General features: G+C 41.8%; 1 protein-coding gene across 5 annotated transcripts in view; it reads right to left on the reverse strand.

Moving 5' to 3' along the window:
* MEIS1 (Meis homeobox 1) overlaps positions 1–24,950 on the reverse strand; it is a 109,220-nt gene that overhangs the window by 57,135 nt on the left and 27,135 nt on the right. For all 5 annotated transcript variants that reach the window (XM_074921937.1, XM_074921773.1, XM_074921685.1 and 2 more), the window contains one exon: positions 24,546–24,657. In XM_074921937.1, coding sequence (XP_074778038.1) covers positions 24,546–24,657 — 112 coding nt within the window. The remainder of the gene's footprint in view (positions 1–24,545; positions 24,658–24,950) is intronic.

Genomic DNA, 24,950 nt, shown 5'->3' on the forward strand with positions numbered 1-24,950 from the left:
CTAATATAATTTAAATATGTGCTTTGTTGGAAAAAACCCTATTGACTTCTGTAGAAGACTTGCAATGGTTTTGGTGCTATAAACTGAAACACCTAACATGATGTCCCAAAGTTCGGGTTTTCAAGAGTGTGATTTTTTTTTTTTTAAAAAAAAAGCATTTAGATATGAGTTCCTCAAATTCCTGCTTCCACTAGCATGAGAACTCCTACGTTATTGAAGCCAAATGTTTATCTTTTACTGTCCATCCACAGCTCTGCTGGTTCCTTTCCCTTTTAAGACCTCCAGAAACCCAAATTTCTTTAGTAACCCTTCAGGTAATTGGAAAGCAGGATTCATTAGTAACTTTAAGAAACGTAATTTATCAGAGAGATTTAAAGTGCCAAATTACATTCCTTAACCTTTCTTCAGTGCTAATTTAGATTAACTAATATAATTTCCATACCTTTATCTATGTTACTCCTTACAGAAGCACATCTCCAGTTTGCTGGATACCCACATACCCCCCATGCTGACTTTTTGCTGAGCAAAACCAGGCCTATGTGCAAAATGTAATTTTCCTATAAGATACAAAATTATGAACTCTCAAAAGGCAGGATGCAAAAATAGTTTCTGAGTAAAACAAGAGCAGGAGAGAAGGAATCTGCCCCAACCTCTTGTTCACAGGACTTAAAACAAGGATCGACATTTCAGACCACCAGCATTGAATGGATTTGGGCAATGGAAGAAGAACATGGAGTTTTGGGGAGTTTTGTTTTGGTTTTGTTTCTTTTTATTTGTTTCTGACACAACAAGCTCCAACTTGGCAAAGGAATGTGGTGAGCAAAAATCACACCCAAATGACTCTAGCATGATCCAGTGTGGCTAATATTCATGTCCACAAGTATATGAGGACAAGTTCACTACTTGGAAACAATCATTCCTCCATACAGCAAGGTGAGGAAGGAGACTGGCTGAGCAGCACAGGGGGTTGAGCGCTCAGATATGCCAGGAGAGAGCTAGAAGGCACTGGCATAGTTTGGGGATGCAGGTCCAGCTGGTAATCCAAGTTGTACCTATTTGTTAGGCAGAACTAGAAGTTTTGACAAGAAAAGGCCTGTGAGTTTAGAAGACTTCCCCAAAATGTATTATTTTAAAATTTATGCACAGATATATTGTGTATGCAACATTAACACACTGTGACTACTCTCAACGTGCCCATGTCCAGAAAAGGCACAGGAACTGAGGATGGGGCTACCAGCAAAAAGGTACTTCAGGGAGCTTAAAGTAACTGTGCAATTTCTTTATCAGGAAAAAAACATTTTCTATTAGTTTGGATCCATGATTAGTCAGATGCAATGGAAGCACCCACTCCAGGAGTTCCTGAAGTCAACGGCAATCATCTCAGCACATCGAATGACCTACAGAACAGCCCCCAAAATGATTTACAGTGATGATGTAGGTCTGCTTGTGAATTTAATCATGGTGTTGATGAGAGGCCTTTTTTTTTTTTTTCTTATTCCTTAAGGAAAAAGCCTTCTCAAATATACTTAATAAAAAGTTAATGAGGAACAACAAGGTTGAAAATGAGCATTACAAGGAACACATACTGTGTGTTTGGGTTTGCACGCATCTCTTAAGGAGATGCAATGCAAGCTTCATGCAAGGGTTCAGACCATGACATAAACTGTAGGAGGCTGTCAGTCACAGATAGTATCCATATGTACAAGATACTAAAGGAAACAGTTACAAAAATACCCTACACAAATATTCATAGATGGAGTAACCTGGACATATATAAATCACACTCTGGCATTTGACAAATTTTCAAAGTTTTCTTCTTGAATTGTTGTACTTTGTTCTTTAGAGACAGGAGCACCTTTTTCTAGTAACTCGATCTTCCTTTTTCTGACTTGAATTCCCTTCAGGCAAGCAATGAGCAAATTAGCTGTCTATGCAAAGAGTAAAAACAGCATTGATGAACGGGGAGGAAACCCCACAGATTTTACTCCTTTTCATTTGTTCAGCAGCTGAAATGAAGGAAACCTCTTCTCCTGCACAATGCAGAACTTCATAATGGCATTCAGAAAACTCTGCTATTATGGGTAAGTTGAGCAATATTTCTGGAGCCATGCATCTATGCACCAAAAGAAATATTAAAAAGAAAGTAATTTATTGTATGGGAAGAAAACAACTTTATGTTGTCAGCAACAGAAGTTTACTTTGAGCAGTTGTAAACAAATACCCTATACAAAAGTATCTGGTAAACAGAAAAAACATTCTACTTTAACCAAGAGTGGTAAAAAGCTTAAACAGTTTTGGTTTTTTTTTTTTCCCCCACTCTAAAATCCAGCATGATAACCCTACCACTTCTTGGGAAAAGCTTTCAGTCATTCTCTCATTTTGTTCAAATATAGCTTGTTTTTTGAAACCTATTCTCTCCAATCTCAGCAGGAGATCTGGCTCTCCCAACTAAAGGTCCCACCAGTCGCATTCTCTATGAGAAGTCAACTGCATACGGCTGAGACACGGGTAAATCCACTGTTGGATTTGGTCAGACTTACTCCCTTGCAAGCAGGAGCACAAGAAGCAGCAGAAGGAGAGTAGGACTGCTCAGTCATGGGGGAAATATGCCCAACTAATACCCCAAATGACCATGAGGTCAACTTCTGTAAATCTCTATAGCTCCTTAACAACTGGTTCTATCTTTGTGTTTATCCAGCTCCTAAGACACCTGACTCTTAGACTGAGCACAAGCAGCTATAAGAGGCTCAAAGCAAAGATCAGAAGCATATTACATATAAACCAAGGGACGCATTATCTGTAGAAACAGTTCATTACAGTGAAGCATTTAAATAGGCTTCCTTCCCTAAACACAGCTAAATTGCTCTAGGCCCTGCCTGCATGCCTGCTCCAGAGGAGATGATGCTGTAGATATGTTTCACAACAGAAGATATGCACCATAACCTTGACACTCTCCAAACTATTCAAAATTACATTCTTCTATTGAAAAAAGTTCTTTTAAAAATTGTTGGGAAAGACAAACCAAAATGCTTGGGATTGTTGAACCAAACTCAAGTATTTTATTTGGGGCCGATTCAAGACCAACCAACGTTGACCCATGATGCAGTATGCCCTGCAGAAACTATAGTTCAGACACTGTTTGCCCCAAATCCTCTTTTGCAGGGCTGGATCCTGTATGTCACAGGAGTTATAACTATAATGAATCTGAGAGAATTAGTCCAGCTGTGGCTCAGGTAAGTCAGGATTCATGACTTACCAAGCCCATGTGAGGTATTTCCACTTGGAAGCTCCTAAGTGGTTCATGTCAAGTGAAAAATTCTTGCAATGTATTTCCTTCTACTCCTGTCACTCATTTAAAATTAGCATCAAACCTAACAAATTATTATTTTCTCTGTCCCTAATCCATCAGTAACATCTGATAATGAAAACCAAGACACAACTGAAAGAAAATTAACATTAAACTTCACTTTGCATGACTTGGTGGCACCACATACTCTATTTCCCCACAAACAATGGTCACTTTGCAACTGCAAACGGCAGATTTAGAACAGATAAGAATAAAATGTTCCCATTTCATCTACCTTTCCTCTTCTGATAGTAACAACATCCTAGCTGCCATTGCCAATGCTTCAAAAAACATCCATCATCTCATACAACCTTATAAAGTTCCACTTGCTGCAGTCATTATTCCAGCAAATCACCACCACTGAACCCTCTTGACTGGGCAACTAGCAAAAAGATGTCTGGTTTTGAAGTTAAGGCACAATTTAATTATTTCTTCATACTTAAAACAAGAGGAAGATAATTTTGATTTGCTATGAAGAGTTAATCTAAAAACCCTTCTGAGAGAGAGTGGTGGTTCCCTATGCAGGACCCTGTATCTCACACCTATGGAAAGGAGAGCAGAGAAGAGGGCTGACAATGTCCACCTAGAAGAACCATTTCCACAAGTTGTCTCTGAGGTCTGATGGAAATTAGATACCTGTGTGGTGGTCTAAACTACTGGGCAGAGCAGGGCAGAATGACAGGGACTTGGAAATCTTCCAGTACCCGGGCTCCATATGAATAGGGCAGGAGTTGGACCCAAAACACTTATGCTCCTCTTTTCTAAGCAACTGTTAGAAATCTTTGCAATCATGACTGAATAGATGGCATTTGGACTTCCCAGTGAGTTTCCTCTCCTCACCCTTCCCTAGGGCTGCCTGGGACACTCAGAAGCAGCCTGCTTCACTCCCCAAAGACAAAACTTTGTTACCACGCATGTAATCAGCTCAGAAAAACCCACCTTAATTACAAAATATGCAACCCTCTGTCGGACCTCTTACGTGAAGGGTGTAGACAAAAGTAATAATGCTTTTCTTGTGCTGTCCCCACTACTCCTTGCTGCCTGGTGTTCTAAATCTATCGCTCTTGTTCTTCCAGCAAAAGCTGGTCACTCTGGAGAGCTCATAACAATAGCAGAAGGCTGCTTCTCGGGAAGGAGGTGCAGAAGCCAAAAGGAGTTAAGCAGATTTGACAGAGCCAAGCTCACACAAAATTTTCTTCCACTTGACTGTCCCTCTCCAACACAAAAGGCAACTCTGCTCTGATGAGGTGGTGCTTTAAAAAGGCCACAATGGGAAAGATAAACCTGAAGTTGGGCTTTAGAACAAAGGACTGGTGGTGCTGGCAGGCAGGCATGCTGCTGCCACTTGCATGGCTCCCACTGCCCTCTGCTCAGCATGGCGAGCGGAAGAGGGCTGCTTTCAGAAGTCATCTCCCATTGCCCTGCCTGCAGCTCACATGGGCAGCACCTGGTAGAGAGTGCCACTAGAGATGGACGGCATTCATGGGTGTCATTCTGCACCAACTGAAGCACAACTGCTAGTGGTATCCAGGCTAAACTTTGCTCAGGTTCATCTACACTGGGGTTAGAAAGCTCCAATTTGGGTAGGGCCCAGCAGCTGTTGCTGGAGAAGAGAGATGTTCGCTCTGCCCAGATTCCCCTTGCTCTACACAGCTGAGAGGGATCAAGAAATAACCACCATGGTGCTCAGGCCACAAACTCCCCTTCTGCTACAAACACTTTCCCCAAAAAAGTGGAATCTCTCACCTCTGCTAACCCTGAGTGTGCCCCCCTTGGGTGTGGGGAGGTGGGGTGGCACCGAGGGGCAGGTCAGGGTACAACCCCTGCACATCCAGGCTGCTGGTGTGAATCCAGCCCCTGAGGCAGAGCTAGGAAACTCAAGAGGGCTTGGAGAGCCCTTCAGAGAAATAACGGTGATGGGGAGGTCTTACCCTGCTCCTCGTGGTCAGGCACTGGCCACTAGGCTCAGCACCGAAGCTGAGCTCCCTTCATGGCCCTCCCTGGGGCAGAGAGGCACTGACAGCCCTTTCAGACACTTCAGTCCTACTAACTTAGCATGTCCCCTTCGGCTTCAGCTTAATATATTCATGTCACTGCAATGTTTTTGGTTTCCTACAACTTTCTGTCACAGCTTCTGGTGTTTTGCTGCTTGTTTTACAGTGCAGTTATAGGTTAGAGTGTGGGTTTTTTTCCAAATTAAAATAAACAACAAACCCAAATGTGAATCATCCAGGAACAAACAGATGCCAGAGAGTTCAAAACATGCAGTGAAGGTCAAAGCAAAGTCAGATCAATGCTGGACACTTAAAAACTTCCCCTGAATATCACCTACAGGTGCACACACACCTTTTTACCTCTTTCATCTTCTATCGCTACATATTCCTAGACATCAGCTACCTAGGATTATCTTGAATAGGCAAACTGATGAGAGGAAAGGAAAAATCTTCCAGTGCACTCCAGAATTGCAATATTATTTATGTCACTACACGTAGTGGCATCAAAGTCCCAGCTATAAGAGGGATGAAGGATGGGAAGGGGGCAACTTGGTAATTTCCAGTTCCTCTCTCTTTGACTCCACTCCTTTGCAATAAGAGCGTTTAACCAAAATCCTACAGAAATCTCAAAGCAAAGATGGGTCATAGCAAAAAGCCATCCAGTGTCTTTAAAAAAAAAAAAAAAAAAAAAGCAAACATCCTTCAAAAAGCAAGTCAGAAAGATTTCTGGTGTTTCTTTTTCAATTCACAGCATTTATCATTATCTCTAATAGTAACAGTAGTAGGAATAGATAGAAAGCAAAACCTGCCTGCCTTAATAATTTCATGTACTTTAAATGACATGAATGAGTAATCAAGGAAGTTAAAGAAAACCTCAGGTTCTGACAGGCTAAAAACCACAGGCATCAGCTTCCCCATGGCAGGTATAGACCACATGGAAGAATACTCGCTTTTCTGCTGAAACAACCTCATCCTTGTTGAAAGGGCTGAGGACCTTGTCCTTCCCCTTCCACCCACTGGTGTTAGAAGAGGACTCTCACCTGCCCAGCTCACCACTTGATCTGTCTCCTCCTGAGGCAGCTTGGCAGTGCCTACAAAGTCATCAGCTTCACCTTCAAAATGGTTCTGTCAAATATCCTGTTGCTCACATGGTACCCTCGCAGTTGAGGTTACCAAGAAATATATTTCTACTGTGTACCCCAACTTTCTTGCCTGAATTTTCAAGACATGCTTCTCAACTGATGTGTGAGGACATGCCACACACAGGCGGACAGCCAATGCTGCTCCTGGTTAAACACCAGCAATGTCTCCATGCCCCTCCTGTGCATGCAGTTGTCAAATAGAAGGGTTTTATAGGCACCAGTTGCCATGCAAAGAAAAAGACTGACTTTTCTAAGCATCCTGTAAATGCCAGGAGAAGAGAAGAATAGAGAGGAAATGGAAGGAGCAACCTGGAAAGGAGAGGTAAAAACAGGAGACCTTGGATCAAAGGAGAGAGTTGACCACACTCTTAGCCCTGCCTTCATCTATAGAAGATGTTTGCTTTTATTAATCTCGGAAAAAATGTGGTGCGTGGAGCTAAGTCAGCCCCCAAGGCAGATTTAACTTGGGTGACCTGAACTTACTCTGCAGATCACCATAGGACTCTCTGACCTTGGCAGTGACACAAGGATCATATTTTCTTGTGTATAAATTACTCTGGAATAATTCTGCCAATGTATTAGGCATAAATAGCCTTTTATTTAGATAGGGGGCAAATACGTTCTGTCTTTCTGCCTCTCACCTCCTCAGACAAAATCTTTTTATTAGGACAAGTAAAACCCCACCCTTCATTAAGGTCTGAGTACACATCTCGAGAGCCAGACAGAAGCTTGAATGCTTCATGCTCATGGCAATGTATTTTCAGACACTGCCTTCAGCAAGATGCGTTTTAGAGTTAACTGGTAGGATCTGTTGCTTTTGATTGGAGTGGTCAGCCTGCATATTTTCAGATGAATATACAACTATCTTCAGAAACAAAGGAGGGGGAATATGTAGGTTGATAGTTCAGCTTTGGTCTCCAGAACAGAAAATACTGTCCTTGATGTACATCCACATGTAAGTGAAGAGTAGCTCCACTAAAACCAGCCAAGTTGCATTGAGATAAGAAAAAAAAAAAAAAAGTCACATCTCAGCCTTGCAGAAAATTGACCAGTTTGGAAGGAACAGGTAAACAGTGTGTTCTTGGACAAAAGTCAGAACAGTTTGGATGATGCAGACCTTTCCGTTCAAGAGTTGCACTGTTTTTTGCATGCGTCTGGTCACTTGAGGTCACACCACAGAGCTCTGAGGCTCTGCAGAAGCCCTGCATGCTTCCTTCCCATGATGGAGGTAGCTCAAGTGGCTATTAAAATCAGTTGTTATTCTGATGCCACCTGATTCTTAATTGATGAAGAAATGGGGACTAAAACCACAGAAAGGGCCTTCTGGCACTGGCTAAGGAAGTATCAGTTTCTGAGGTCAGAATAACATCCCTTAAAAATATGAATCAGAGTGGTCCTTTAATGTTGCATCTTGATAAAGGCAAGCAAAACACTGACAGACTATTTTGATGAAGATAAGGATAATTTTGTAATCTATCCATATATATAGACACAAACTCAGACGTGCATAAAAAGGAAAGAAAATACTTGCAAATCTGTATTCAAATTAACCCGCGACAGTCAAATCCTAGTAAATACTATTTCCAGTTTTCCCCATCACTCTGAATGAGTCTCTTCTAATAAACTACTCACATGTTGAGCAGAATGGAAACACAGTTTTCCAACTCTTTGTGAACTGCTTTCTTCATACATACACAACTTTTGCTGTATGGCTGGCTACTTACAACTTAGAGGTAAGTGTCTCTGTCTTAAGACTGGGTCACCAGGGCTTCTCAGGCAGAAAAGGAAGTCTCCAGTCACAGACCTGCACTCTTTCCCATTGTAGTGCTGTCACAACAATCACTGATGCCAAAACTGGCAATTCTCTTGAGAATGGAAAACTCTTTTACAAATATCTGCCAATTATCTGAACAGTCACCAACAATGCCACCCTCCGAACCACTGCTAATCACACTGCTGTTTTCTATGCAAGACAACTTCGAGTTTTGTCATTTAACTGCCCGACCAGCTCCACCTGCAATTCGTGGCTTAGGTGGATGAGAAGGGAAAACAGAGATTTTAATCTATAATCACTACTTAAAATTCAAAGTCCAGCTAAAAAGCATTCTTACCTATACTTTATTTAACAGTTTCTATGGAAAAGACTTTGACATAACCACCATATTTACAATGAATATGACCTCAACAGTGACCTGAAGAAGGAAAAATAGACCCAGAGAGGGCAATACACTCTTGCCTGTAAGACCATGTGGAGGCTCACCCTTATGTTCACCTCTTACCAGCCCAGAAGACTTTCTGCACATTCGAGGTTGCACATGAACCCCATATTCAAGAGCATGCAAGGAGAGGCTCAGGACAGCAGCTGCTGTATACATTATCTTAAAGATGATATGAGTTGTAAATAAGGAGGTCTAAGTCTCAAAGCAGTCAACGAACATGCCAGAAAGCCCAACTTTCCAAGGCACTGCAGGGATCTGTGCAGGTTATGGCTCCTGCAGGGCAAACAGAAGAGCTCGCGAGGAATCCGCCTCCTCTGGGACATCCCTGGAAGCACCTCACTCAGCTCCCTACCCGGGTTTACCCTGGAGAGCCATCCCTCAAGATCCCAGATAAGGCCTGCTGACAAGGTGCTGAATGAAAGCCCGCACTGCTGCTGCCAGTAACTTGCCCTCCCTCCGCGCCTGCAAACCTCCAGCACTCAAAACTAGCACCATCCCCAGCCTTTGCACTCACCACTTCCCAAGGAAGCAAGCCCTGAATTTAATGTTTCTGGGGCACAGCAGGGTCACGGTGCACAATCCAGATATATTTTTCAGGACAGTGTCCAAGTGGACTTGCTTATTTTCAATATGAAAATAACAATTCTATATTCTGCATAGAAATTATTAAAAAAACCCTCCACCTCATCTACTAGTGAGGATTGCTACAAATATAACTATAAAATGAAGCAGACAAATCAGCAGTTTTGAATGCATATTAGTGCACTTAAATGGACCGAATGTGCACCTTGTTACTTTGGAGTGGAAGTAGGTTTAACTCTGGTTTTACATTTAAAAGCAGACAAGGAAGGTGCATGGAGAGAACTTCCAACAGCTGCAGCGTCAGCAGCCAGAGGACCCCGCACCCAAACAGCACAACAAAGCAAAGCCCTGAGTTGTTTTGAGTATGGACATTCCTACCACATCAACTTGGCAACAGGCTTCATTTCAAGGCTTGGCTCATGGAGCCTTTCATTTCAGGAAAGACCTCAATGCTGTTTAGTTGGAAGTTGAGCAAAGCGTTGCTACCAAGTTTCACAAGGCCCATCCATCAGGTTTTATATTTAAGTTCCCAGCTCCCAGAGTCACGTGAAAACCTTCCACCAAAACCACACACACGCTGATGAAGCAAGAAACTTCCTGATGTCAGAGAAAGCCTGAAACCTGGCCTCCCAAGAGCTAGGCATGGAAATACAGACACTGCCCCCACTCCCACCCCCAAGTAATATTAAATACATACATAGATCTCTTTTTATATGAATGCCAAGATTTTTTAACACTTCAGATTACTGATACAGGTCAGCAAAGACAATGAGTATTGTGAGATGCTCAGGACAGTGTGCTCCGGAGCTGCAGAGGACAAAGCCTCACTCACACATGCAACGTCTGAGCCCACTCCTCTAATCTTCAGTAGTACAAAATGCTTTTTTCTGCTTCTCCACACAGAGCAAACATTTCCTTCCTAAAGAAATGACAAGTTTTAGCACAGATTCATCTCTCCTTACTCTAAGCATTTAAGTGTCTGAGCAAGGTGATAAGTCCTCCCTGAATCCCGCCACAGTCGATGGAGAGAAAAAGAAACTCTCCAGAGGGAAATTCAGGATTGAGATGACTACAAGAATATGCGCACTATTAGCTTTGAATACTGCACAGAACAATAAAAACTTACAAGCAGCAAGGCTATTGCAAGGAAACTATGGCTAATGAAGGCTGAATATGCCCATCTCTGTTTCTAAACAAGATCTGGACTTCAGGGCCCCTTCTAAAATTACTCAGGATGGAAAGGCTGAATTTAGCTCCCATCCATCACCTTATCATGAGGATACAACCTCATGCTTCCTGCCTGAGAATCTGGGAAAATGCAAAATTTTACCTCTTATCATCAAATCAGAATTAATTTCTTCTTCCTATTTTGCCTTACTCGAGGAAAAAAAAAAAGCCCTCCTATTAGATAGCTAAATTTATGTCTTACCAAACTGAATGTAAATGAGAGAAACAGGAAGCTTTTACTTGGAAACGGGAATTTCAAGCACTCAGTGGCAAACAATGAACCAGAGAGATAAAGATGCAATGGCAATGGTAGGGGACAGACCTGCCAAGCTTCCTGTCCATGCTGACTCAAGAGCATGTGTCCTACCATGATACGGACCAGGCCCACTGCTTGCTTTTATTTTGGTAATTGGTATTTGTTCCTGTGAAAACCCCTATAAAAACAAGTCGGAAGACCAGACAATAGTAGACCCGCCATCTCTTATAGCCAGATCTTTTACTTAACACTTTAGCAAAAGATGTAATCAGCGGATCTTTGTCCATTAATACAATTCTCTCTGCTGCGACAAGGATTGTATTACACTCTCCAGCACCTGTCAGATCAGAATACCCAGCCTTCCCCATCACTTCAAGAGATTGATCTGATACTTGAAAGCACATTTGCTATTATCTACTCCAGCCCTTTGGAAATGACATTACACAGATATGAGGGGCAGGCAAATATTGCCACTCTTTTATTATTCCTGCTGTTCCCTTGCTTGTAATATCTGAGAAGTTCCCAGGTCAATGGGATTACTTTATCTTCCTCCCCCTTCCTTTATCTCCTCCCTCACCCCACAGGTATCCATGTCCAAATGGGACACTTCAGCAGGGGGTTTGTTTGACCCGGGTCACTCAAAGGTCAGGCTTTTTACCACTTGTTAATGCAAAGCTTCCCTCAGCTCTCCAAAGCTTTCCCCCAGACCTCCACAGCCCTCTGAAGCCCAGGGGTCCAGGGCATCCCCTCCACACGCACCCCTCTCCTGGCTGCAGGTGCAGATGGAGAAGGCAAAGGCTCCTCGGTGAAGCTACAGAAGCAAAATCCTCCCTCTATGGAAACTGGAACATGTTTTGTGTTTTTAAATAAACAAAGCAAAAGGAGAAGCTCCTGAAAAATCAGCTCAGCAGAGAGTTTATTCCTGTACTAAACTTGAAGGATGGGAGGCTTAACTAGTTAGGAGCAACTTAGACTATATTTTTGCCTACCAAAGATCAATTTTTATTTAGATTGATTTTAAGATTTACATGCAAGAAATGTATACAATTGGATCAAATATATACTAAAACAAATTGTTGACTCCCATGAAAGCCAATAAAACTAAAACAAATTTCACAGATCTCATCTACCAGCATTTGAGATTTGTTTTATTTCATTATTTTGTATACATCTACAGAGCAGAAATTTGCTTAACTCTTTTCCACTTTTCTTTTACTGAAACAATAAGACTCTCTGCAGAATATTTTCTACTTGAATATTATCACCAGGATAGCATATGGCAAACTAGCAGCAGGCAGTTTATCTTCATCCTCTTTGTCAGCTAAAATTAGCACAATGCTTTTGCAACAGTGTATGATGTATTCAGACCAGTACGATATACCTAATACAACTTCAGACCCAGCCCTGGCTAACCTCCAGTATTCAAGTAAATTGATTGTTAATTTTAACTCAGTATTAATATGTTTATCAACTTGAGAGGCACTTTTAAGTTTAATATTGTCATTTCACCTCTACCAATTGCAACAGTAAATAAAACTTGTGTATTAGTAACACATAGAATTTCAATTCATCTATATGAGGCAATTCTAAATTATATTAAAACATTATATATGGAAAGCCATGCTGCAAAATTGCATAATTGTGCATACCCTTCTTTTCAGTGATACGATATAATTAATCATGGGGAAGAGCTGATACACACATATTATGACTAACATACTCCTCCTGCTGCAGTCGGCATTCCTGCAGATTGTTAGCTGGTTATTGGGATTAAATTCAACCAAGTCACCAACTTTATCTGGATTAAATTAAAACAAGTAACCAACTTTACGTTTCTTGGCAATGTGGCTACACAAGACCTCTCTGCTCACTAGCATGCTGTTCAACCTGGTAAATTATGGCCATTTTAGGGTTTTTTTAGCTGGATTAAATATGTGGTGAGACACTAATGTTAGCACCATTTGCTAATTTGTTTCTTGTAGCTGTAACGCCAAGGAATTTAGCACAACGCTCTTTCTAAAGAAAATACGAAGGTCCCGAAAACCCCCTGTACTTCACAAGGGTGGTTGTTTTACCACCTTTCTCGCCAGGTTCACAGAATAAAAATGTATAATAGTGGGAGGTAGTCACATTCAAGCATGTATATGAACAAACACACACACAAACTATAAATATTTATTCACTGACATTCAAATATTTTGTGGCTCAGTCTGCTCACCAACTGACAAAACAGCTCCCTGCTTTACCTACAGCCCATCACAAAACTGCAACACGGCACCGAGTCGGTCTGATAGTCATACTGAATTAATTCTTGCTTTTACACAGCCAGCCACATGCAGAATTTGCATGGGTTATTCCAGACAGACACAGAAAAAAGAAAATGGGCAGAATCCTGCACCAAAGCCTCTCCTAGGGTATCCTCACTGACACAGCCAGGCACAGGAGAGGATAAATAGGAGATGCTTTATTAAACAGGAAAGGGAAGAGGCATGAGCATAATGTTTCAGCCTCACTTTGTCTCCTCTTTTCCACCACCTGCAATTTGCCGGCATCTTATCCCCTACTCTTTAGCAAGAGGTTGCTACACTCTGATGTTAGAGTGCCCTGAAAGAAACTTAAACACAATTTTAAATCATAACACTTTATTTCAAGCAGTTCATTTAATACTGACCACATTATCTCTCTCCCCTGCTTCACAAAGGCAGACAATGCAGAAGCGAATGTGCTACAAGTCAGGGCCCCAACCAGGAACACTACAATGGGGTTTCTCCCTCAGTACTGTGCTGGGGAGGGAGGACATCCTCTTGGCACAGCAATGAAAGTAACAAAAGGTTCTCCACCCTACAAACCTTGCTCTCATGACCTTCACTTTCTGACCAGACAGAGCTAAGATAGGACTTCTGAAGTCCATCGGGACACTACAGACTCCAGAATATTTTTAGAATGCATCCATGTGACACTAACTGCTATTCAGAGAGCTGGGGGAAGATTTAAGAATCAGTTAGGTTACACGTCCACCATCCTTACCTCTTTTCTGAGGGCATAATTGGTGCCTCCTAGTAGATCTTCTCCTGCCCTTCTGCAAAGGACAAATTTACAGCCCTGAGACAACAAAGAGTATTCAGGGTTGCAAGAGCCATCTCTCCTTGTGGCACAGGAACAGTCATAGAAAAACAGAGGACTATGGGACAAGTAGTTGAAAAGGCTACCCCCACTATATTTTTATTTACTTATATGTTTCTTCTTTCCAACACCTCCACATCACGCTTCTGCAACGAGCAACTACAAAAAGCTGCCTGCAAATTCTGTGTGAGATTTTCAGCACTCATGAGGAAGAAAATAAAAAATAAAAGTTATAAATAAATATACATACATAGATATATACATAATCCATGGCTACTAGATGCCAGAGATACCACTTGGCAATGAGGAAGTTCCTAAGCCACAGAGTGCCAGAGGGCCCTGGGGAGATAATGCTTGCCCTGATGCGACACTGCTCCCACAGCACGTCATGGGCCTGGCCAAGCTCTCCCCTGTCCTTTCCCACCTCCCAAGCCTACCAGCAAAAGTTTAAGCATGCCAAACCCAAGATGCAGAGGCTACATGGAGGAGGCATTCTGGTTAAAGAGATGAGCCAGAGAGGTATAACGTTTTACCAGCAACATCCTTATTGAAAGATCTGCCAGAGCAGTGTCAGGCATTTGCTTAGTCACAGTCCTGCGATCCCATACCAGCTTGGGGAGAAGAGACATTGGGCCTCTCCCTCTGGTATTTCATGTGGCACTGACTAGTGGGTCACCAGGACAGCAAGAAGCGGTCCCCGATGAGTTATACGGTGACAGGTGGCTCCACTGGTGCCAAAAGCTGCAGGGGCTGCCCCAATCACCCAGTGAAGATCCCCATCTCATTCATGAATTTAAAAATAAAAAATAAAAGCCCATGTGCATCAATGCGCTTAGAAAAAATGATGTGAACATCTTACAGCATTGATCCTATTAATTAATCCCCTGAAGAATGCCCCCTCACTCACAAACATATAATGTAATACCAGCTTAATCTTACCTAAAAAAAAAATACAATGCAATACGATTACTAGTCTGACTGCTAACTGTTACAGCACTGCTTAATCCTGCACTTTGGTGCTTTAACAAGCTCCTACAATACTGTATAGAGTTTATCAGAGCAGTTGCCAAGACAAGAAGGACTTATGTTTTAAACAATATAATTCCACCCTCTTTTGTGGTCTTTACACATTATGTTTATACAATGACTTCTATCCCACACTATCTCAAAGCCTATTGCCTGTTCCTGTTTCCACTAAAGTCTTCCTTTCAAGTTTTATATTGGAGCAGGATTAGAAAAATATTTATTTCTCCTTCATTTCTAATCATGAACTAAAGGGGGGTTATAGCAGCAAGATCTGCTGGGGCAGGAGGCTCATCCCTCTCATCCCCCAAATGCAGCTGGAATGGGCACCACCAAACTGGTCCCTTCCTCCAAAAAAAATGCAAGGAGACCCATCTGGGACCCTGCCCCAAAAAGCAGGTACAAACATGACCTATGAAAGTATTGTCCCCCCCATCCCTGCAATAACTTTGTCTTTGTTCCCGCCTCACTGGCACAGCTCTACTCCAGCAACACGTAGCCACAGCCACGCATTTCCCAGTCTTCACTGGTTATAGACATATTAAGCTTCCCATGGAACAGGAGAAGAAAGCTCTGCTCCCTCCCTGTAATTATCAAATCAGCCCGAAAATGAGGAAGAATTGAGAATCCTCATTATAGCACATCATAAAACACAGCGAGGTCTTGCGCTCGCCGTATGTTATTGGCGCAGACTGCCAACAAAACTTTACAAAGAGCACAGGAATCCATGTTTGCAGAGATATTAAAGTCATAAAAGGGGAAATTTGTATTTTATTTTCCCACAGCCTACATGAAGGTGAACCAAGCAAATTTGGCAAAGAGCGCTAGTCAGATGCCATTTCCCACAGCAGCGTGGTATTTTCCTCTGGGAATAAAACATTTTCCTTCAACTACTGTTTATAAGTCTTATCAGTTCAACAGCAATAGAGCCATCAAGTCCAATATCTTGTGGAAAAAAGTCAAGGTCAACAAGTACTTGCATTTTCGTTTATCTTTAGCTGCAATTGCTACTGACATTCAATTGGGTAATAAACATGAGGACTGTCAAATGCTCTCAGCAAACAGGTGATCCAAAAGCTATCAGAGAGAAAGAGGCTACCACCAGGTAATCAAACAATTCTGTTGCAACAATTATGATTTGAGTGCATTCATTTACAGAAGCAATCACCTGTCAAATTTGAATGAATAGCATCAAACCATTCCCACCACGGGGGTAATAAGGGCGAGAAAGTACAAACTATGTCTACTTTCTTCCCAACAAAAGCATGCCAGCATTAGCAAGAGCCATCAAAAAAAGGATAAATAAATAATCCGGTATCTTATCTCATGAATTGAATTTTTAAAAATTATTTTAACATAAGAACTAGAGGAGATCCGTCCAAGTAGCTTGATCTCATGTCTGTCTCTCCCAGGAGCAATAATGGATGTTTAGGAAAACTGCATAGAAAGGGGGGGTAAACAGAAGCGGCTGTGCCACGGCTCTGACAGTCAGCACTTGGGCAGCTTCCTGAGCCAGTGGTTGCATCTGGACCAGAGTTTTTAATAGCTACAGAAGGACCTATTTTTCCATGAACTGGTCTAATCTCTTTTTGCCCCTTGCTGACCTCCAGAGCACACAGTAGCAATAAATTTAACCCAACACGTAGAACATTTTTGTTTGTTTTAAACCTGCTAATGCTCTGGAAAGCTTCTGTGCCATGAACACCCACCCTTCGTTCCTGCATTATGGGACAAGCACCCACTTTCTCTGTACACAACTCATTATTTTAAAGACTTAACTTCCAACCTTAGTCATCCTTTTTTGGTTTTTTCCCTTCCAGCATTTCCTGCTGTGAAAGGCAGGAAAATGATTTACACTGAGCAACCTGATGACACACCCTGTTCCATCACCAATCCAGAAACACTGCATGTCTACAGGTTTATACTCATTGCAATAAAATGTTTCTCAAAAGTGGAGGCCACCTAAGGAACATGACTTTGCTTTTTTAACCTCCAATTTAAAGAGATCAGTGATGCACACCTCAGAGTCACACTTTGCCCATATCAGATAGCGAAAGATTCAGCTGAAGCCACCGGGAGCTGGAGAGGCAAATGGGGATAGAGCTGGTGCCTTCAAGATGGTAAGCATATGGGCCATATAGGAAGCTCATTGGCTTCAAAGAGCCACTGCATCCTAAAGGAGCATGTCCAGGATGTGTAGGGGAAAAAAAACCCCACCAGAATAAAGCAACAATTTTTCTAAATTAAATCATATCAGTAATCTCAAAACACAAGACTCAGGTACCGTGAAAAAGGGGTATCTTGGACACTGAAAACTTCAAACTTATTTCTACAACTACTTGCAACCAAACCTCTCTTTGCCCCATCCAAGGAGGAAAGCAAGATGCCCTTCAGTCCTGCATCTGCATTTTTAGGTAACAGCCCAAGATGTGATTTAGCAATGTGGTATTTTCCACTGCCATGCCCTCCTCAGCATATTCAAGATCTTGTCCTTGGTAACACACCCAGGGCCATGAAGACACACTTTGGGGCCTGCAAATGCCCTGTACTGCTGACGGGATGCTCAGTTCAGGGTCAGGGCCATGTTCTTACATAGACATCTATGTATACATACAGTTGTGCACAGCCACACAGACGTTTAATGGGCTAGACATTGCTAAGTTTAGAAAGATTTGCCAAGAAAATTTAAAAAAAAAAGGACTCCAGCACATGAATTTTGCTGCTTGATTACAGATGGGCCGAGAAGTCAGGAATATTTGTATTTCCACAGCCACTTTAAAGGTAAACAGTTCCCAAAGACTTTTTTCCTCCTTTTGCTCTGCCAATGAAGGCAATAGCTTCAGCCCGAAGGATCTGCCTCCTGACGTGACTGCCTCTCTGCTCCCCTCCTAGCTGAAAGCTTTCCCTAAGCAAAGACTGAAAGCCACATTAAACCGTGCTGAAATGGTTATGCTCATTTTGAACTGCTTATTATCTCTGGGGGCTGACCTGAAAAACAAGTTGGTACTCAGACAGAGAAATTCAGGTTTCTCCTGAAAGGCAAATGGGAGGAAGGAAGGGTTTTTACAAGGAAAAGAATTGGTTTACGATTATGCTACCCACAATTTAGGCAAAACAAGCAACATCTACAAGTATTTAAGTTAGCTTTGCCAAAGTGAAAAGAAAAATGCCTGTTAATAACAGACATTTGGAGCTAATGTGAATGATTAAAATAAATTCTGACACCGGGAATAGATTGATGCTCGAATCACGACAAGTGAGGACTCTCTCCCATGCACCATACTGGAAGCGTAACCCTGCCTAGCTGAGGCACAGAGATTTAACGCTGCCGAAATCTAACTTTAACAGCTGAATCAGGCTGATGAGACCAAGAAAAAAAAAAAAAACTAAACCAGAAGGAGGAAAAAAACAGTTTCACGCCCTCCGGCTTTAGAGCAGAATGATAAATTGACATCGTGTTGTTATGAGCATAATCCTCAACTACTCAATCACTGTTAAAAAATAAAACATGATTCTGGGGAGATAAAAAATAATTAATGCTGGTGCTGCTGAAGAATATACACCTACATGAAGAGTTTCAAATAAATATGGGGTTGTTTTAAATCTTGTATCTCATGTCAAAGGAAGAGGGCACAGGTCCTCATGCTGATTTAAAGAAAACCGAGCACTGCACACTTGATGGAAAAGCAAAAAAAGAAAAGGGGATGGCAGAGCCTCAGCAGAAAACTGATACCACTTCGTTTCCAAACAAGCCTATTACGCTTAATTCAGGATTCACAATACATAAAGTGCCAGAAAAAATACCAGGAGCAGCCCCTGTTGACTAATGCCCTGTCTTTTCCAATCGAGGGTCACATCTAGTCTAACCGATCGCATGATAATGGCATCAAAAAAGGTCAATCAAAGACAAGTCGAAGCTTCCACTGCCTGGCTGACCTTCGGAGCTTGTGACAAATTGCTATCAGTCAATGTCAACTAATGACAGCGGCTCTTTGGCTAATCAATTGTTCTAAAAATGATCAAGAAAACTACTCGCAGGACAGCTCATTTTCACATCAATGCCTGTGAAGTATGAAAAGCTCATTTTTTTTTGAGTTTTTAATAAGCTCATAAGTAAAGCAGTTACTTGGTAACAGGGGTCACCTTAGTGAAAAGACAGAACCTTTGTCTGCCTTTTACATATTCTTTTATTACCATATTATAGTAAAAATATGCCATGCCATTACTATGCCAGAGGGCTACATAATAAAGTGGGTAATACTTCATGCTTTTTTTTTTTTTTTTTTTTTTTTGAGATAAATACTTCTGTGGTTTAGGGGCCTCTGTTTGGATGTAAATAATTGTTGATATACTCTCTACGTATTTAAATGCAGAGCAATCACCACTGGCACGCAGGTGATGCGCCTGCTCATTACTCACCCAAACTTCACATGGCAGAGCCTGTTGCGAAAGCCACGCTGCAAAATTCAGCAGTGCTGCTGAGTAGTTAAGGTCTAACAGCAGCTATTTTGTTCTTAAACCCACCCACCCACCCCATGCAAGCGCAACTTATTCCGACTATTTCCGACAGAATTCACGTTTGGTAGGAAAACCGCATGCTCCAAAACCCCCAAAGCCCTGCAAAAGCAAACAGACGTTTCCGCCCTGGAAGGATTCTGCATGTAAAAGCCAACATGGAAATGCACACAGGCTTAGGCTGTGGGACATATATCACAAACCTTCCTGTATATCACAGGGGTGGCTGCATACTGGTGATCTGTCCATCCCTTCACCCTGTCTACCTCACCCAGCATCATCTTACGCCGCTTCTCAAAGCCTCACAGCCAGGCCATGCTTGAATTCACATTCATGCATTAAATATTACAAAAACAACAAATCCACACTGGTTTAAGGCTTCAGAAGTGCAGGTACAATTATGCTTTGCTTTTCCATAAGGAGAGCGTTAGACAAAGTACATCACAGGGCATTGCATCACAAGAAACCTCTTGAGAAGAAGCCGCGTTGAGAGGGAACAAGGAGACATCGTTCAAGCACGGCACTGCTTTTTACCAGGGTTTACCTCTTTACTTGGGTGACTCCCACCCATGGCACCTGTACTGCCAAAAAGGATTTACCCCAAGGAAAACACCCCTCGCCAACCCAACAACCCCCAAAACAATCCCCTGTGAAGGCGGGGGGGGGGGGGGGGGGGGGGGGGGGGGGGTGTGTGTCGTGTGTGAAGCGCTAAACAAGAAACATTAAAACTTTTGTTTTCATCGGAGAAACTGCAAAGTGACAGCAGTTTCAGGTTACACCCTAAACCTGACTTGCTACGGTAGTTTTTCAAATTAAAATATCTTCTGTGGCCTCAGCCACTCTCAAGCCGTCCATAGGCAAGAAAGAAAGGAGGCAGGGCAGCACTTAAGCTCAGCCATAATTGGAAGTATGTGAAAAATGAAGTGTCAGTTTGGTCAATAAAGGGCAAAGGTGAAGGGGAACTGCAGCCCAAACTCGGTGCGAAATGTGCTCATTAAGACACCCAATCCGCGGGCTCCTGCCCACCTATCCCATTAGTCATCGGCCATCTGACCGCTTCAAATGCCTTGCCTCCCCACTCTTATTACTTTTCTTCTCCCATGTTAAAAAAAAAAAAAAAAAAAAAAAAAAAAAAAGGCAAGCTGGTATATAAATCCTTGCTCAGTCATCTGGAACATAATGTGGCCCTTCTCTCCCCCTCCACCCAGCTCTGCTGCCTGCCTTCGCAGCCTCCAAACAACCGCTTTGAGATTCCAAGCAATAATAAACGCGATTGCCTTTTTGCCTATCAGTTGCCCAAACTCCTACAAAAGGCTGAAAAAAACCCATTGCAGCCATTGATACATTTTTATGAAGAAATATCACCACTTTCTATTCCTGGCTTGAAAGAGCAACAATTATTTGGAGGTTAAAAAAATGTTTTGAACCCAGGCTGGGGCTTGCACAAAAAAAAAAAAAAGGGAAAGAAACAATACACATAAATAGGAGACACTGATGGATTATTTTTCTTTTAAGCCATGTAGGAGAGCTAAACATGCGAATTAAAGAGCCCCACTCTGGATTAAAAGTGACTGTACCAGGGCTTCCAGGGCTTTGTTCAGCATCCTCCTGGCCTGACCATTTTAAAAACAAACAAAATAGATTTGTTAATACCCCAAACAGGAATCTTTTAAAGTTAGAATACGCAATAAGGTAAAATCATGTTGCTGTGAACTCAGCATCACCTGCTGAGTACCTAAGAACTTTCTTCTCTTTTTCTTTTTTTTTTTTTTTTTTTTTTAATGGAATATAGCAAGTTACTTCTCCACTGTGTAAATTCACATCTTTGCACCTTTTGGAGATAGACCTCCAAAGGCCCTTCATGATAAGTTCAGAGCAACAGAAAAACAGCCGAGGAAACTTTTTCATAATATTATTCTGCATTCCTGCACTATAACTATCCCCTACGATGACACAATACCAGGCCTTTATAAAAGGCTGTGTCAACGTGCTATGCAATAACATATCCTGCTGTTCAGTGGCACGATACCTCAGAACAGCTCCCTAGCAGTTAAATATGGATTTCTATAATAGATCAAAGCATCTGGGAGTCATTACTAAGTAAATATATTTACATGTTAAAAAAGACTTTAAAATGTTTACAGGAAAGAGCACCTCTCTCCTGTTTCCAAAGGTAATCATTCGATCTGTGTTGTGCATAGGGACATAAATAGGTTAAAAATGCACTTTGTGTGGATTAAAAGCAGTTATGAATCAGGTAAAGAAGCAAAAAGTCCAAAAATAGACCTTAACGTAGAGTGGATTAAGGACTAAGGGAGAGAAATCTTGCTGAGGGGCTTAAGCTCTCCAGTTTGTGTGCCTCTCTGAAAATGCAAAGCTCACATTCACATCCTTGTGATACCTTCAGCCAGGTTGAAAACCCAGCCCAGAAGGTGCTTTTACCTATCCCGACAGAGGAAGTAGGTTGTGGGAACAACCTAAAAATAGACAGTTTTAGAGGGTTATATTTCTGGTGATTAGATTTGGGTTTTTTTAAATGGCAAACGCGCTCTTGACAGATGGAACCAAAAGGAACTTTTACAAACTCCTAAAAATAGGGAAGCCGATAATACACTGAATATATGTCATGCAACACATGCATCTTGAGTTAACTCCTGTGCTCGCAAGCATGAACGTGTGGATCCCCAGCCTTTCGCTGCCACCCCTTTGCAGCACCCAGCTGCTCTGGCAGTGCCATGCCGACTGCTTCTGCTGCCAAGAACAGCATCCAGCAGAGGTGAATATGTGAGTTTGACCACAGTGTTGCCACTCCTCTCATCAAGCCACAGAAGAAAAGCCAAAATCACGGCATTTTGAACTTAGATGTAGTTGGGAAGAGGCAGAATATTTGCTACCTTTTTCTTCACTTTCCTTTTGGTCATTCAGGATCATATTTTTTTACTTCTTCCCCATGCAGGAAGGCTAAACCCACACTTATTTTTTTTTACACAAAGGGTACATGCAGGCATGTGTGTACTTAAACAAATGAGATTCCCCCATAATCTCAACCTTTAGAGGGCTTTGAGCAAACAAGACATAAAGCAAGGCTCAGAAAGACCACCGCTACACTTCCCATATCCCCATTCCTTAAAAAAAAGGCCATTTCTATAGGTGATAAGTGGCCTGAGGGCAAATCTCGCTAACAGAGACTCCTTGGACAGAGTCTCCTTTCCAAAACTCCTTTCCCAAACTTGACCTGACAGCTCCAGTTAGCAAATTCCCACTTTTTTTACTCTTTTCCTAAAGTTTTAATGCAGCGAGGCTTATTCACGAAACATCTATCAAGCACTGGCAGCAATTCCAGCCTCAATAAACCCTACTCTGGGATTTGGGTAAAAGTTTCAGAATCAGCTAAAGCGTTGCTGACAAGTCTTTCTATGGACATTTAATAGGACCTAAGATCTAAACTCACTTTAGAAAACCCTTCCTGACTGAGGTTATAGCATACACCTTGCTAGGAGCCAACCAGGATGGCAGTCATAAAACATCAGATACAACTGGCAGTCCAGACTAATAAAATGCCACATTTAGGAGACAGTGAAGCCTGAAAATCTTAAAAAGTACACCAGGAACCAAGTAGCTCAATATCCAGAGGGCCCAAGAGGTTTAGGAGCATGCTGGCAAGCCTCCCCACAGATGTTTTGTCCATGCACATATACACATAAACACGCACACATCCATCTAATAAAAGAACAGCCCTATCCGAGTACAAAAAGCCCCTCCAAACACCATGTTTTAGTTCAAAGTCTATTTCTGCAGCAGCTTTTTCACCCTTAAAAACCCATGGATTCAAAGTTTGATCCAAAAACAAGGGGCTCTAATGAACATGTTGACACCACTTCAACTATAGCATTGTGAACAGCACCACTAGAATATATACGTATATATACTTGAAAGAAAAAAGGCCCCCTGAATTTATGTTGCATATCATTTTCCAGTAAAAGTCAGAGGTCAGAAGGTTACCAGTTTCTGCCTCAGCTCTGCAACAGTTTACTATTCCAGGCCCCATTTTTACTAGGCTATACTTGTGATGAAGTCAGCAACTTTTCTTTAAACAATAAAGTGTCTCAAATACTTAAAATTCTATAAAAAGATGTTATTCACCATGTACGTTAGGTCCATGCGTATAAAAAATTAAAATATACTGGTTTAGTTTAAAACCTAATCTTTTTAAATGCAGACTTTGCAATGCTAATCAGTACTGTTCAACCTTTTTTTGGAAACACAATTCCTTTGTTGTCTAACAGCGCTTGAATGAAACATGATCATAAAATCAGATTTAAAAGTATATACCTATTGTGAGTTCAGAGTCAACTTCAATAAAGCACTTTCTTTTATATTCAGATTAAGGATCGTTTTTAAATTTTAATTGCATTAAATTAACACTAAATCCACACAGTTGGTCTCTTCAGAAAAAAGTGTGAGGCATTTAAACAGCTTCTCAGAAAAACCCAGAATTTCAGTGTTTTAGACTTCAGAGCTTCTATGACAGCACTAATTATTTGTAGTATGTCCCACTTCAATTGCACCAAGCTCATTTCATACTCATCCTGCTAAATCAGTTACTTTGTTTGGCTTGGCACTCAAACAAAACATTTTTGCATTCAAGTAAATTGGAATTGAGTAAAAAAAGTAAATAAAAGCACTGCTCAGGACTTCGTAAAACGGGCCAGCTAACATCTCTTTTTTATATGCATCTTTTGATGGCATCTTTGAAATATTAGCATGCATTTCTGCAATCTTAATTACATTTGCTTTTGAAGATTTCATCTTTTAGCCCATTTGAATGAAACAAAAAAATCCCTTCTCATTGCTTATTTTTATTAAGCATACTGCAAATTTGGTACATATGTTGCTCTAACGTGTGCCTGCTGGCAGGGTCGAAGAAATAAAGATGCCAATCCTTTTACTAGGAGGAGATGGAAAAAAAAAAAGTGTCAAAAAAAAGGAAGATAGACCTTTCTCAGCACAAACCCCCTAGTACTTGAGCACATTGCAACATCAGAAAGAGAGTAACCAGCCCCTGAGCACATCAGTGACTTCTTGCCAGCTAAGAAAGCACGAGGGCTCCGTTCCTACCTTGCTCACTGCTGTTGTCCCCGCTGTGTGATGTGTGTCCCCCACTGGAGGGCCCAGGGGTTCCCCCAGAGCGCGTTGACGCCGTATCATCATGGTCTCTGTTCCAGGAGGGCTGTGGGGAAAAAAAAAAAAAAAAAGTTAAAACCTAAGATGGGGATGAAGTTCCCGGTTCATGTGCTCCCAGGTGAGCAGTACCCATGCCCAGACCCGCAGGAAAAGCCTGGCAAATACATTCCACAAATTACTCTTTTTTCCAGATAGCCGGATCGCCGCTCCCTGGCAAAAATAATACACTGGAATATGTTTACCATCTAAATAATCCCAAGCTTTATTACCATAGAAAACAGAAACATTCCTGGCAAGGCGGGGAGAGCCAGAGAGCGAATCGCTGGCACTGGGCTCCAA

The sequence above is a fragment of the Athene noctua genome, chromosome 1 (genome assembly GCF_965140245.1).
Source record: "Athene noctua chromosome 1, bAthNoc1.hap1.1, whole genome shotgun sequence".
NCBI lineage: Eukaryota > Metazoa > Chordata > Aves > Strigiformes > Strigidae > Athene > Athene noctua.